The sequence below is a fragment of the Sciurus vulgaris genome (genome assembly GCF_902686455.1).
Source record: "Sciurus vulgaris genome assembly, chromosome: 3".
NCBI classification, from domain to species: Eukaryota; Metazoa; Chordata; class Mammalia; order Rodentia; family Sciuridae; genus Sciurus; species Sciurus vulgaris.
In genome coordinates, this window is record NC_136463.1 from 178,331,598 (window position 1) to 178,346,922 (window position 15,325).

Here is a 15,325-nt window from a genome sequence, read left to right on the forward strand (position 1 = left end):
ACATGTTTTAGGTATGTCCCACCAGAACAAGCCAAAGTGGTGGCATCAGTTCATGCATCTATTTCAGGTTCCTCTGCCAGTAGCACAAGCAGCACACCTGAGGTCAAACCACTGAAATCTCTTTTAGGAGATTCTGCACCAGCACTGCACTTAAATAAAGGCACACCTAGTCAGGTGAGTAGTCTTGTAGTCTTGTAAGGACTTCCACTTAAGGAGGATTGAATATTAAGAATTTGAGAGGGGTGTGTGTGTGTGTGTGTGTGTGTGTGTGTGTGTGGTGTGTTTTATTGTTTTGTGATGCTGGGCAAGCACTTGTACCACTGAGCCATATCCCCAGCCCAAGAATTTGAGGTTTTTTTTTTTAAAAAAGAATTCTAAGACAGCAATATAACCTATGCCCTAATGGTTTGTAAAACAGTAAGTGATTATTGGCTAAGTGGTAGGAATGTGTTTTTTTTTTTCTGTTTATGATTGCTTTAACTTCTCTGCAGCTTTCTAAAGGTGTACAGGAATATTGCTAAAGGTATCTATCGTGATAAATAGTGAAACATGAATCTGATGACAGAGCAGGATAGCCTCTGTGATGTACTTTAACAGGATATAGTAAGATTTTCCCAAATGTTTGATCATGTAGCATATTTATCATTGAAACTAAGACTGAAGTCTTCATAAGTTGATTTCTGAGGTTAGTATTTGATTGTACTAGATGGAGTTAACGATAGATCTGGTACCATGTGGCATTGCAGCTTCAATCCCATACAGCATTGGTTCTGAAGTATAGTACTATGGATTACATCCTGCCCTTTTTTATAGGGCATCCTAAGGCTTTTGGATAAATTGCTTTGTTTTCACAAAAGGTCTAAGTGAAAAAAATAAAGAAAGGAGTAAAATAACTATAATTCTTCTTGGGTATAAATATTTGGTGTATTGGAGATAGTTTTGTTTAAAAATTCAGCAAATCTTACTGGAGAATCTTTATAGTTAACATGTGGTTTTTAGTCCCCAGTTGTTGGTCGCTCTCAAGGACAGCAGCAGGAAAAGAAGCAGTTTGACCTTTTGAGTGATCTTGGCTCAGACATTTTTGCTGCTCCAGCTCCTCAGTCAACAGCCACAGCCAATTTTGCTAACTTTGCACATTTCAACAGTCATGCAGGTATGTGTCTTTTCTCAATAGCTTTTGGATTTATATGTATAAAACACCAAGAAACATTCCTTCTTAATTAAGCTTAGGTATCAGTTCAGTTGAGGGTGTTTGATCACCCTTAAATATTGAGGTATAATATATAACTATGTAACAGTGGTACTTTTTAAACACAGAAGAGACTATCTGTAAGATATTTATATGACCTCTTTTCATGGAAAAATGGCAGAAGACTTTATATATATGTATATATTATTCTTTTATTATGGAAAATTGCAAATATTTTAAATACTGATTAATATAACATTTATGTACTGATCATTCATGACTAATCTTATTTATCTTTCTACTCATTATTTTGAAGCAAAATTTGGACATTTATTTTTAAATATTTTATGTCTGTTAAACAGGACTTTTATTTCTTAAACCTCATAGTAGAATTATCATTGTTTAAATAATAGTAATGATTCATTAGTATTCAGATTTTCATTCCAGTTCAAATTTTTTGTGTACATAATATACATTATGAGTATGTATACACACATACATACTCTGACACACACGCATATATACACACATGCTCATATATGTGTATATCTAAATTTTGTTTGAGACAGGTTTCATATAAGGCATTGCAGTTGTGAGGTATGTCCCTTACTTCTTTTAATCTACAGGTTCTTTATTCATCAGTTTTTTTCTCCTATGTAAATTGTTAAAGGTAGGAGCTTATTTGTCCTATAGAGTTTGCTGTGGTCTAAATTTGATTACACCATTGTGGTGTCCTATATGTTTCTTATAGTGGTTGGTAGTTGAATCTAGAGACTTGGTCATTTACGGGGTGTGTGTGTGTGTGTGTGTTTTGGGTTGCTAGGGAGTTATAGGTTCTTTGTAGGAGGGATAACTAGGGGACTGACTACTTGGTGTTTAAGAGGCACATAATTTTGGAGTCTCTTTTTTTATTATTATTTTTTTATGATATTAACTGTTGATCATTAATACTTGGGTCCATTATGCCAAACAATGATAAGTCTAAATTTACTAATTGGATTTGTATTAGAAACTTTGTTTTATATCGAAAATGTACATGGAATATGTTTTGGATGCTACTAAACCTTTATGTCTATCACAGAAGGTATACCCATCTCCACTTATGAAGCATCAATTCAAATGTAAAATACTAATTTAGGAATTAATTTAGCCTTTTAATATTTTTATTTGCTAATTCAAAACTTTGCTTTATATTATTTTCAAATGTGTGGATAAGGTATTGCCTATTTCTATAACTTTATAGATAAGAAAAATTTAAGACTTTTATCTTTCTAAAACATGTTTCATAATTTTATGAGCACAGCAGAAATTTTTCAGTTTATTTCACGTTTCCCTTTTTCTCTGTATGCAGTTTGAGTATTTATAGATTATTCTTGTTATACTTTTGTTTGTTTTGTTGTCTCCACGGACTAATTTGTACCATAATTGTTACTTACACTTTCAGTAACTCCCTTAAATTGTAATTTGAAAAAATAACCATTGTTGTAGACTATGAAAGTAAAGAAGAAAGTAACCTATTTTTTACAAGCTCCATAGAAGGTGATAGATTTTTAATAACTATTCTGTCTTTCTCATATACGGTAGAAATAGTAGATGAATATGAGGACATATAACCGTGTAGATGTGACATGTTGCTTATAGAGTAGTCCTTTTTCAGCCTGAAGTTCTTCCTTATTTACAAATGCTACTCAATTCTCCTCTTTTTCTTTTTCTTTTTCTTTTTCCTCCATTCTGTTTTTGTTTGATTTCAGGAAAATGCTTTTTATAAGAAGAAGCTACTATATTACTGTGTTTCCTTCAGTATATTTGATACCATGTTGACATTTTGCCTTGGAATAATTTTTAGATGCAAATCAGTGTTATGATTCCACTGATCAATCATTTTCCAGAACCTTTGCAAACACTGTGGATACTTATTTTTCCATTATAGTTCACATATAGTCATTGATCGATGAGTTCTCACTCTTAAGTTCTCATTAAAAAAAAAAAAAAAAATAGGTGAAGAATTTACCATGAAGAGTTTGACAGTATTTAATGGCAAGTGATAATTATTCAGATATGCCAATCTGGTTAGCATCACTTGTTAGGAAACGTGTTCTTTTGTAGATAATTGAAGTGACTTAAAAACTGGGTATCTGTACCCTTCATAAGAACATTCTGGCTGAGGTGGTGAATATGAATATTTGTTGGTGGGTGGGGTCCTTATTGTGTTCAGAAAGTCATCTTCTACAGAAATATGAAGTTAGAAACAATTCATGTACAGAGTATTTTGCTTGGTTATAAACATTATCACGAAACCTGTGAACTATCATGTGTTATGGATCTCAAACTCAATTACCTTGTGATGCAGAATGACACAAAGAGTCATGTAATGCTGTGTGGAACTGTGGTAGCGCCCTTTTTAAATTAAAAAAAAAAAAAAAAGAATGCTTTAATCTATTGCTGCATGGAAATATGGGCTCAGGATTATTAGGTATATTAATTTTCTTAAGGAGGACCAAGAAATCTGGTTTTGTTTGTTCTATGTGAAATGCCCTCCTTTTTTTTTTTTTTTTTTTTTGGTACCAGGAATTGATTCCAGGGGTACTTAACCACTGAGCCACATCCTCAGCCTTTTAAAAAATTTTTATTTTGAGAGAGTCTCACTAGATTGCTGAGGCTAGCTTTGAAATTGTGATCCTCCTGCCTCAGCCTCCCAAGCTACTGGGATTATAGCTGTGCATCACTGCTTCTGGTGAAATGTTGGAATTGATGAAAAAAATGTTTAGTACTTTATAGATGAAACAACCTTTATATGTTAGATGAATTTATTTAGGGTTTCCAGTTTACGTCCTACGGTCTCTATCTTCCTTTCTCATTAGTATCTGTTTCTAATTAAAGAGGAAAGACAACTGTCAACAAAACTCAGGCTCATTAACTTGGTGCTTTAAGCCCCAAACAGAGTTGAATCATTTGTACTTTTTTGAAACAAGATTATTTAATAAACATCTGTACTATTTTGTCACATTTAGTTTGAATTCCTTTGTGCAGTTTGTTTGAGGGTATAGGGAGTAATTTTTTGTATTACTGAATTTATTAATGTTTAATTTCTAATGTTTTGTTTTCCAAAGTTAGATTCCTCAACACTTAATTGAGTTGTTGAAGCTAGGAAATAGATTCTGTGTCTAGAAATAACTGAGATACAAATACTACAAAACCCTGCCTTGCCACATTGATTAAATATTTGATTAATGTTTGGATCTCTGGTTGGAAAACACTAGGAAAATATAAATGTGATTTAAAAAAAAATGGCTTGACTAACCAAAATGGTTTGCCTTGAATTGATTTGTTCTCAAATGTATAAGCAAGTTGTTCAAAAACAAAGTAAATTGCCTTTGGAGTGTAACCCACTCTTAAATTTTAGAATTTCATGTACTATGTTTTCATTGATTTATAGTTATATAATCTCTATATTACTTTTTTGGCTTGGAACTTATTTTATGTTTAAATAGAAATTTAGTATTTCAGAGCCCTTAAAGAATTTGTTCCTGTCTCTCAGAAGTTACAGAATGATAGTGGTGGGTTTGCAAATAGAGGTTAGTAAATCTTCCCATTTGAGTAAATGAGAGGACTGGGAAAACCAGAGCAATTGAAGGACTTGTCCAGCTTACTTACATTAGAATGTAATTTTTTGATTCCTAACTTAAATTCCCGTTTTACTAAATTGTACTAACACTAATACTGGTGTTCTCAGCATTTATCAAATGGCAACTGTGTTCATACTTGGTTTTTATTGTTTAATTTTTTATAGGTGTTTTTTCCAAAATATTTTTCAGGAAATTTATTTTTTAATTTATCACTTATCTATTATTTTCTAGAAAGTAAAACTTAAGCCTATAAAGAAAGTGATTTTTTGCAATGTTAAGTAAAAATAGTACAGAAGATTGCAGGGTATCCAGAACATTTATATTATAATTTAAGTATTTCTGTGTAGTGTTTGAGAGGGATGGAAAACATGAAAAAAGGTTTTCAAGAACGAAGTATGAGCAGTGAGTGATACAGAGGGTATACCGCAGCCTGTATTTCAGAACATAAAAAGAGATGGCACAGGTACCTACCTGGTATAAGGGAATTTGCTTTAGGTACATTTTCTCCTCTACTTTTATATCCATTCAGATATATACAAAACAGTAATTACATAAAAATTTTCTTCCTAGAAGAGGTAGAAATATGTTTAGTATGTTGCTTTGTTGGTGGAAGAAGTTTTTGTTTAGTAACTCTTTTTGGTTTGTTTACAAGTAGAATACATATTGTAAAAGCTCTGCAAACTCAGGCATACATAAAAGAAGAAAATGATATTGATTCGAAGTTCCACTGGGGTTAACTAAAATGTAAATTTTGTTTTGAATATAATACTATGTTTGGTTGAACAAAATTGGCAGTTAAAAATGTATCTGGAGTTTATTAATTTTATTTTCCTTGACATAAGCATTTTTTGTCCAGAATTAAATATTTTTTTATTTATATGAGTTTTAATAGCTGCACTGTAGTCTGTCTTATGATGTTTTATAATATATTTAAGTGATCCCTTTTTGGTGGTCATTTGAGTTTCTGATTTTTTATTGTAGAAAACATACTGTGTAGCTTTTAGATACAGCTATACTTATTTGCAAGGTTATTTCTTTACAGAAACTTCCTAAAAGTTGAATTGCCTGGAAAGGATTTAAAGTGGGTACCTTTTACTGTACTAATAATGTTTATCCTTTCTCCATCCTTTGGACATGCTTTTCATTTTTGCCACTGAGAATTCCCTTTCCCATGTCCAAGCATTTCTTATTCACATCGTCTTGGAAAATTCTTATTTAGCATCTCTTTTGGCCTTAAATTAAAAAAAAAAAAAATAAACCTTTGAATTATTTTATTTATTTACATATTTAGATTTAGAAAAGTCTGGATGTTTTCTCCTGTGTTGAGGACCTAAGTTGAGAAATGCATCTTGATTTTTTTTTTTTAACTGAATGTGATGTACAGTTATGTTCTAATTCCTATTATTTTTCATTGTTTCTTAAATTGTAACATGAATTTGAAATGGCAGACTTTTAATATAATGTGAATATATTATAATATCATGTCCTTACACATTCACATTTCATATTCGTATGCTCATGGTGTTACATAATTGTAAAATTTAAAGGAAACCCAAAAGAATATTTTATTAATGTACTTAAACCATCTGTATCATTATTTTAGATATTTATATTATTCCTCATATTCACATAAGTGATTATCTCTCTAAATCTGAAATTCCAGAATGTCTCACATTCTTGTTTGCTTTACTCTTAACTCATCTATTTATTGTTCTGAATTAATTTTTCTTTGTTAATAGAGTCACTTTTATAATATTATCCCTGAGGCTATTCAGAGGATATTATGTACAAATTATCTTTTTACACAGTATTTTTGGAAATTTCTTCATACCCATTAGTAAATACTTATAATTGGATTAACTTCTGATAGGACTTAAAGTCTGATTTCTAAATGAATTCTCTTTAATGTGAGTTTTGATGCCTTGACACTTTTCATAAATTCTTAAATTCATTTGTCATGAATTTTCATTTGTAGTTTTCATATTCATTAACATATGTTGTTCCTTGCCATTTACAGCTCAGAATTCTGCAAATGCAGATTTTGCAAACTTTGATACATTTGGACAGTCTAGTGGTTCGAGTAATTTTGGAGGTTTCCCCACAGCAAGTCACTCTCCTTTTCAACCCCAAACTACAGGTAGAGCTTCTCCAGAATTATGCTTACATGTTTACTTTTTAAAAAACAAAGCTCTCTAGGTATAGTTTTGAAAATCAAATTCTATGATTACCTGACTTTAAAGTAGTTCTGTCTTACAAAGCTCTGGGGAAATCTGCAATCTTTATTTTTATTTTTTCTGTTCTTTTGCTTTTCTGAACTTCTTATTATATTGTCTAATTCACAACATTCATTTGCCTCCTTTTCCTGCACATGAATCTTCCTTAAATTTCCCATGCACAGGAGCATTATATGTTTTTAGGTTCATGGAGCACATTGATTTAGATTGACATTTTATGTCTGAATAAGGGAAGCTAGTTGCTTCCATAGAACTAAAAGTAGCAGTAATTTAAGAGCGACAAGCTTGAGAAAAAATTCTAAATGTTAGTTAGTATAGATTATTAATGATCACTTTAATCAAACATGGGAATTGTTTTCTGTGCAGGAATTGGTCTTTGAATATTTAATGTTCTCCCATAAACTGTAGTGTTTATCGATAGTCTTTAAATCATTATTTAGATATTTGGCTGATTACTTTTCTTTCAACTTTTTAATCTGTATGTATCATCTTAAAGCCTTTTCTTTCAATTTTCTTTTTTTTTTTTTTTCTTTAACTGTCATCATTTACATAATTTCTGGCTGTCCAGCATTTAGAATGCTTTCATCTAGCTGCAGTTTTGGTGAATTTACTTCAGCTTTTCCTCTCCAGGCTACCCACAGTAAGTTCTGTTGTCAAGTAGGCTTTTTTTTTTTTTTTTTTTAACTAATTTGTATGTTTTGTGCTATATTTCATGGATGTTTTCAATTGTAGATTGTCAATCCTTTTTTTAATGCTAATCCTTTATAAATTCACACTTTTACTTTCCTTCTCTTATCGAACTCAGTTAAAAACCACAAATATATTTAATAAAGCTTAATTGATAGTTTTGAAATTAAATTTTTCATAGAAATTTTAGAAGTTTAGCATTTCTTTTGTTTTCCAGTTCCTTTAACAGCTCACTATCTTTTAAGTAAAGCACACTTTTCTTAGTTTTAATTATAACAACCACAGTTTAATTCCTGAAGATTTTTTTATCAGTATATTATTTGTTTAGAATGTTTAAAGAACTGACTGATAAAATGTTCATGGTTTTGGCATAGAAGCACCTTACATCTGTTTTAAAAGTATCTCTAATTGTACTTTTCTGTCACCTTGATATATAACCATAGGTATATGCCATTTTGATTGCTAAAAGTATGGTTTAGAAATGAAGAACGAATACATCAAAAGTTTAAAATCAAAAGCATAGAATGAAATATACTGACTGTATTCTTTTGTTAGTACTTTAGGAAAGTTCTAAAATAGAGAACATACTTTAAAATCTTAGCAGGATACATACTGTAGTGACCATTAGGTGAATTGTGCTTTATGAAGTAAAACATTTCTAAAATATAATATAAAAATTCAAATTATTTGGATAATAGAATTTTTGCTTTTTGGAAGTCTTATAATGGAGCTAGACCCACTGTTTTCAGGGAACTCTGCTATTACATTATGTGTACCAGTCATCTCTTTTGTCCTAACAGTTTTAATTTAGATTTATTCTAGTTAAGCCATTAAGTGTCAGTGTGTAAACTTGTTTTGTTTAAAGCATTTTTCTGTCAAAAAATACAGTATAATTGTTATGTCTAACTATATGGGTTTACCATGAGCATCATGATATTGAATTATTATGTAGAATTAAATAATAGCTCTTCAAGGGGAATTAAGTATAAAGCTCAATGGTTATCTTTTTAAAAATTCTTGATGAAAATAGTACATTTTAAATATTGTTAGTCTGTCCCTGGGATTTGTTTAAACTGTGTTGCCAATGGAGCTTCAAAAACTTGAATCCTCTAAGATATTTTGCATCTTGTTGTATCGTCTGTTGAAGGAGAACTATTCAAAGATTATAGTATATAGCCAGATGTTCAGTGAAGTAACTGAATTTTAACCAAACCCTCCCGCCCCCCAACAATGTTCTTCCCTCCAGGGTAGATGTTATCTTAAATGTTGCCAGGTTCTTTGAAATTTAGGTGCACAAATTATAAAAAGGCATACGTTTCAGATGATTAAGGTTGAGTGCCATTTACCATCTACTGATTTTAAGAATGTTTATGAAGGGCTGGGGAGATAGCTCAGTTGGTAGAGTGTTTGCCTTGCAAGCACGAGGCCCTGGGTTCGATCCCCAGTACCACAAAAAAAAAAAAAAAAGAATGTTTATGATAAGGTCATATATGATCATATACCTGATTTTAAGAATGTATATGATCATAATATCCTGTACATTGTTATTAGAATATTTGATAATCTTTATAAGACAATTTAGGAAGAAATTATCTACCAAAGGGTATTGGGATAAGTGTAGAAATTTCAAGTGTTCTGTTTATTTTGTTACAGGTGGAAGTGCTGGATCAGTAAATGCTAATTTTGCTCATTTTGATAACTTCCCCAAATCCTCCAGTGCTGATTTTGGAACCTTCAATGCTTCCCAGAGTCATCAGACAGCATCAGCTATTAGTAAAGTTTCAGCAAACAAAGCTGGTTTACAGACAGCAGACAAATATGCAGCACTTGCTAATTTAGATAATATCTTCAGTGCTGGGCAAGGTATCAAACTTTTTGTTTGTTTGTTTTGGTGGTTTGTTTGGTGCTGGGATTGAATCCAGAGCCTTGGGTGTGCTAGGCAAGTATTCTACCCTGAGCTGCATCTTCAACCCTAGGTATCAAGCTTTAAACAAAACAAATACAAATTTGAATACTTTAAATTTGGTTATATTTATTAAAATGTGAGGAAGTAATACTTTTCTCAGTTTGCATAGAAATCTTGTCTATACTATTTTGAATAAAATGTTCACTTTGAGGTTTTAGACCCAAATTATCAACTATAAAATTGAAGACTTAGAAATTAATTTATGACCTTCTACTTTTAAAAGAAAATAATTGAGAAAAATTTTATTTTATCCTAGAAAGCATGCTTTATTACTCTGTGCCTCTAAGGAGCCAACAGGTTTCATTAAGAGAGCTGGCTGAAGTATTATTTGGTGGTTTCTGTATTTCGAATTATTTTCTGTTACTATTTGGTATTTTTTAAATCCATGTAAATAATATATTTCTATACCAAATTTTCGTCTTAACATCAGTATATTACCTCTAAAAGTACATAGTGCAAAGGTGAATAGCAGGAAATCTGATGCTAGACTGGATTCCACATTCTGACCTCTGGGTCTGTTTTTTGTTTTCCATCTCCAAAGTGAGAATGATAATAACATTGAACTCATGAAATTGTGTTCTATGTATTACTGCTTGTAAGGTATTCAGAGCAATGCCTAGCACATAATAAATGCTTAATAAATACTTCCCTATTTTAACTTTTTTTTTTTAATGAAACATGGAAAACCTTGGGAAAATGATAAATAGTAATAGGTTGTTCACTTTAGGTCCAGCATTTTATGAATTTATATGTTCACTTGAATGAGGTCCACCTGTCTTGAATTTGAGAATTTCTTCTCTATGTGTAATATAGGCATATAATACATATTACTCTAGAGAAAAATAACATTCTGTCTTTACTGTAGTGGAATGTACAGCAACTAATCTGGTCCAGTATTGTGTAGATTGGTTATTAGACTAAGAGTCCTGTTCATATATTTAATTTAAAATTTTTTTTTTTTTCTTTTAAACTCCAAATCAGTTTACCTGTGTTTTGTGGCAAATAGGTGAAAGTATATAACTTCAAAGTTTTGGTGTTACTTTTGTTCATTCCTAGGTGGCGACCAAGGGAGTGGTTTTGGGACCACAGGTAAAGCTCCTGTTGGTTCTGTGGTTTCAGTTCCCAGTCATTCAAGTGCATCTTCAGACAAGTATGCAGCCCTGGCAGAATTAGACAGCGTTTTTAGTTCTGCTGCCACCTCCAGTAATGCATATACTTCCACAAGTAATGCTAGCAGGTACTTTGTCTTAGTATTTCTTTGTGTTTTATTTTTTCAACTCTGAATAATGTAATTTAATAATAGCTGTTTGGGGAATGTAATATAAAAATGATTGAATAGTTTTTAAATCTGAGGAAATTGAGTTTTATTTGTTAATTAGAATAGAATCCGTAATTGTCATAGTTTTATCCTTCATTGAACCAGAAGTTTTGTTCCTTTTCATCCTTGAGTGCTAAAATGTAAGTCAGAGATTATGTACACATCTTTAAATGGATGGTCCCATACAGATTATATTCATCATATAATCCATTTGTCAGTCAAATTACATACTCATGTGGTATAGTTTTCAATCAAAGACTAAACAGTGAAAGCATCAGTTTGTTTTTTCAGTGTCATACTGGTATTTATAAATTCAGGGATCTGCTACCAATTTCATGTGTGTTTGACATACAGAAATTCTTTATAGTTGGAAATTTAACTCATTTTAAAGATATAAAGTCTATTAGACTCATTTTAGGGTTAAGGAAACAGACCTGAAAAGAATTGCCTGTGCAATTTTAATCATATCTGCTTTCTATTCTTGTGGTTTGTATCTGCTTTTTTCTCTTACTATCCTTTTGCATCCTTTCTAGAGAGATATTGCAGAATTCTAACACTACCTACTTGGACTTTTTTATAATGAATTTTTTGTATGCCAGATGGGAAAAAAATTAGGGGTATTTATAGATTTTTTTGCTCTATTAAGATTGTCCATATTGGTTATGAGTAATGAACTGTAACAGGGTGACCATAAACTCTGGAAACTTGAATGAGTTATACATGACAAATGGTTTATTGATATTATATTGCTGTATATTAGTCATACATAGAGAGTAGTCCATTTTTGGGATCTTTAGCCCCCTTGCTATTCTCAACCAGCAACAAGGGAAGGGAGCACTCCCCAACCAGGCTAGACTGGGAAAGGTAGGGCCGTCTGATCGCCCGTACCCAGCCCTCCGGGCGGAGGACCATCAGATGTGTCAGGGAGACCAATCACAACAAGAACTTGTTGTCCGATTTATCGTCATTAACTTTTGAAACGGCCTTTGAGGTCTTGATCTTGCTCACCTGCCAGGAAGTAAGGAGTCAGCCTGAGTTAGTTAATGTGTCATTAGTCCCAACAGTCCGTAGGATATTTGGTGTACCTGAAATCATTTCATGGGAAACTGAGGTTAAAAAACTTCCTGTAATAATTCTGAAAGTTTATTTGCTTTTTTACTAATTGACATTTGTATTGATAGTGTACAAATAGTGGCAAGTGAAACTTATAGTTATCTTAACATAAATTGAGCTAGTGGTCATCCAGTAGTCACAATGTTTCTCGACACCACACATTATTTTATTTATGAATATTCCTGATCAGTGTTTTCTTATTAATATTCTTAAAATTTTATTAAATCTTTATCCTTAGTATGTCTTACTGATTTTCTGTGTTTTGAAATAAGGTATACATGAAGTGATTCTGGAGCATGGAGTTGTCTTGAAAGAAATTACTTGTATAGTTGGTTGAGTTATGGAAAGAAGTAGCCACTTATTTTATGGAACACTATTTTTCTTTGATGCATAGACTAACCATGACTATTCAGATTTGAGTATTTGTCAGACATTTTCACAGATGGACTTACTAGATTTTTCACTTTAAAGAAAACAGCTGATGAAATTGATGTTTTCCAGCAAATATTAGAACTTTGGAAAATTAATAGACTCATGAGCTTGACAGCTTCTCGTTAATTTTCTGATGTGATGGTTGGCCACATTAATATGATTTTTAAATTTTGTGTAAAGAAATATCTCAACCTTTGGAAGATTATCATAGCTGATAAAACAAGTGTTTTTAAATGACCAGTACATGATATAAAATTGGTAAAAGATTCATTTAAGGTGCAGGAGAGACCAGTGAACTTTAGTTTAATGGAGTACAAAAAGTTCATTGATACAGTTTCAAATTCCATATTTCAGTTAATTTTTAGGAAACTCACTATTTTTTGGTATGATTTCAAGAAAATATAATTATCTAAAAAGGCTCTTAAAATATATTAAACCAACCATTAAAGGGATTTTCAAAAATATAAAAGTCTACTCAAGTCCCTTTTATTTAAAAAGTTATTTATTACAAAAAGTAATATTTGTGTTATATGATAACTTAGATTATTTTAAACCTGAGGAATATTTTTCTAAAATTCTCTATTTTTGTATAATACAATTGATGAATGTAACATACATAAAAAAATTTGTCTGTTATTGGGATAATAATGTAGTTTAGAATGTAAACACATCTTGAGACTTAAAGTTTGAAAATTGCTATATCTATGGTATGTTTAGTGTTACCCGTGTCCATATTCTGTGGCTACCCTGCAGGTAGATTACTCTTGCTTTTCATTTGTTTTCAGCAATGTTTTTGGAACAGTGCCAGTGGGTGCTTCTGCACAGACACAACCTGTTTCTTCAAGTGTGCCTGCTCCATTTGGAGGTATGTGCTCCTGATATATATAAATGGGCTTTAATAAAGAACCCAAGTTTGTATTTATTGTGTAGCATTTTCTTAAGGGTACCAGAGGGTAGTCGAAGCAATGATTAGCACAAAGCTCATTTTTTTTCTCTCTTCATAAATGTAGTAAATAAATATTTAAAACCTTGAATACAAAATAAATTAGAATTTTATAGTATGTTTTATAATTTTTTAAAGCTACGCCTTCCACAAATCCATTTGTTGCTGCTGCTGGTCCTTCTGTGGCATCTTCTACAAATCCATTTCAGACCAATGCCAGAGGAGCAACAGGTAAGAAGAAGAAAAAAAAAGAGTGATTATGAAATTGTAAGCTTTGGGGAAAGTACTTATCAAAAAGACACCATGTGAATAACACTGCAAAATGGGGACTCTCTTAACTATGGTGAATGGAATCTGGAAGTGAGTTTGTCCATAAAGACAAATACTAGTGGGAAGTTTACACAATTTTGGAATTCAACAGAACCTTAGAAAAGATGTAGTATTCCCCTTCTGGCCAAACCTTTCATTTTTCAGGTAGGGAAGATCAATCAGGGAGATGAGATTTCCTAGAACCATACAGTATATAAGAGGAGCTTGAACCCAGTAATTTTTGTTTGTCTGGATTTGAACCCAAGTAACATTTGTTGGTCTGGATTTAGAATTACTGGCTGTGAGTCATTCAATCTTAATAGAACATTTTATGAGAATTTTGTTTTTCCCCCAAGATCATATCAGATGAATGGAATTTGTTACATCTTGCTCATATTGTATTTCTTTGAGTTTTGTCTTATTCTGTACATCAGAGCTATTTGCCATCACCTTGGAATGTCAGCAAGTACAGGTGGTATAACGGTATTCATTAATCCTAGAGTTTGTAAACTTTGTTTTTGTGTATATGTCCCAGTAGTTTTAGAACTCAAATTTTAATTCCAGTTTTAGCAAATGTTGATATAAAATCTTGAGATAGTGGGTACTTATAATATTGAAATTAGATTAAATCATATAAAAATTAGTGATTATTAGTAAACCTCTTTGTCATTGGTAAGATTCAGAATTGTGATACTATCTGAATAACTTCTTATTTTCCTCATGCATAAATGTTTTTGGTTATGAATTTTTGGTATTTAACATAACAAGTGTTTAAAATAACTTTGACTTTCTCATCAAATTTAATTTGATTAAAAAACAGTTTATTTTTTAACTTAGGTCAACCTAATACAATTATTATTTAAAATTTCTGTTGTGCTTTGGTTGTCAATTATTAATTCAAGAATACCTAATTAATGATTGCTTTAAATTTCTATTTGTATTTTTTATTTGGTATACACATCTTTCTGTTTCTTGGCATATTATTTTGATTTAGCAGAAGGAATTTGTAAAATGTTTCAGTGGACACAATAAGCTTTTATACATTGTCTTGTTTAATTCTTATAGTTCCCATCAAATAAATGTCTTAAATGGTTTAAAAGTTGAGTAAACTGAGGCTTGGGAAAGTTCAGTGGGTATAGCCAGCTTGCGTTCAACTCCTGATTTAGTATTTATCTGCTAGGTGGTGATACTGAAAATGGTTTTTATATTTTATTAATAAATGGTAGAAGGATGATAGAAAGGTGAACTAATATTTGTTAAAGTTGTTTGCAAGGTAATATTGATGAGTTTATAGCATAACTCATTTGAACAACTGAGGAATGAAAACTCAAACCTTGACTGAGGTTATATTGACTAAATTCTTTGATCCTTATTGTTAGCTCTAGTTATAAAATGTGAACAGTATTCTCTGACTGGCAGGAGTGGTGTGAAATCAAATGATGTAAATCACTGTGTGTTCTTTGCATTATACTATATACTTAAAGCATCATCATACATTAGTATTTTCT

The 15,325-nt window shown here is 31.4% G+C and overlaps 2 protein-coding genes across 8 annotated transcripts in view; one reads left to right on the top strand and one right to left on the bottom strand.

Annotated features, from left to right (window-relative positions):
• Positions 1-15,325, bottom strand: part of LOC306656996 (uncharacterized protein) — a gene marked incomplete at its 5' end in the record, with an annotated part of 173,356 nt that overhangs the window by 105,287 nt on the left and 52,744 nt on the right. The window lies entirely within an intron of this gene.
• The window catches only part of AGFG1 (ArfGAP with FG repeats 1), a 70,599-nt gene that overhangs the window by 38,711 nt on the left and 16,563 nt on the right, over positions 1-15,325 (top strand). For 2 of the 7 annotated variants that reach the window (XM_079132625.1, XM_079132626.1), the window contains exons 4-11: positions 12-174; positions 1,000-1,153; positions 6,833-6,952; positions 7,618-7,689; positions 9,390-9,599; positions 10,759-10,939; positions 13,351-13,430; positions 13,647-13,739. In XM_079132625.1, coding sequence (XP_078988751.1) covers positions 12-174; positions 1,000-1,153; positions 6,833-6,952; positions 7,618-7,689; positions 9,390-9,599; positions 10,759-10,939; positions 13,351-13,430; positions 13,647-13,739 — 1,073 coding nt within the window. The remainder of the gene's footprint in view (positions 1-11; positions 175-999; positions 1,154-6,832; positions 6,953-7,617; positions 7,690-9,389; positions 9,600-10,758; positions 10,940-13,350; positions 13,431-13,646; positions 13,740-15,325) is intronic. The other 5 variants (XM_079132627.1, XM_079132628.1, XM_079132630.1 and 2 more) reach the window with 3 other exon arrangements.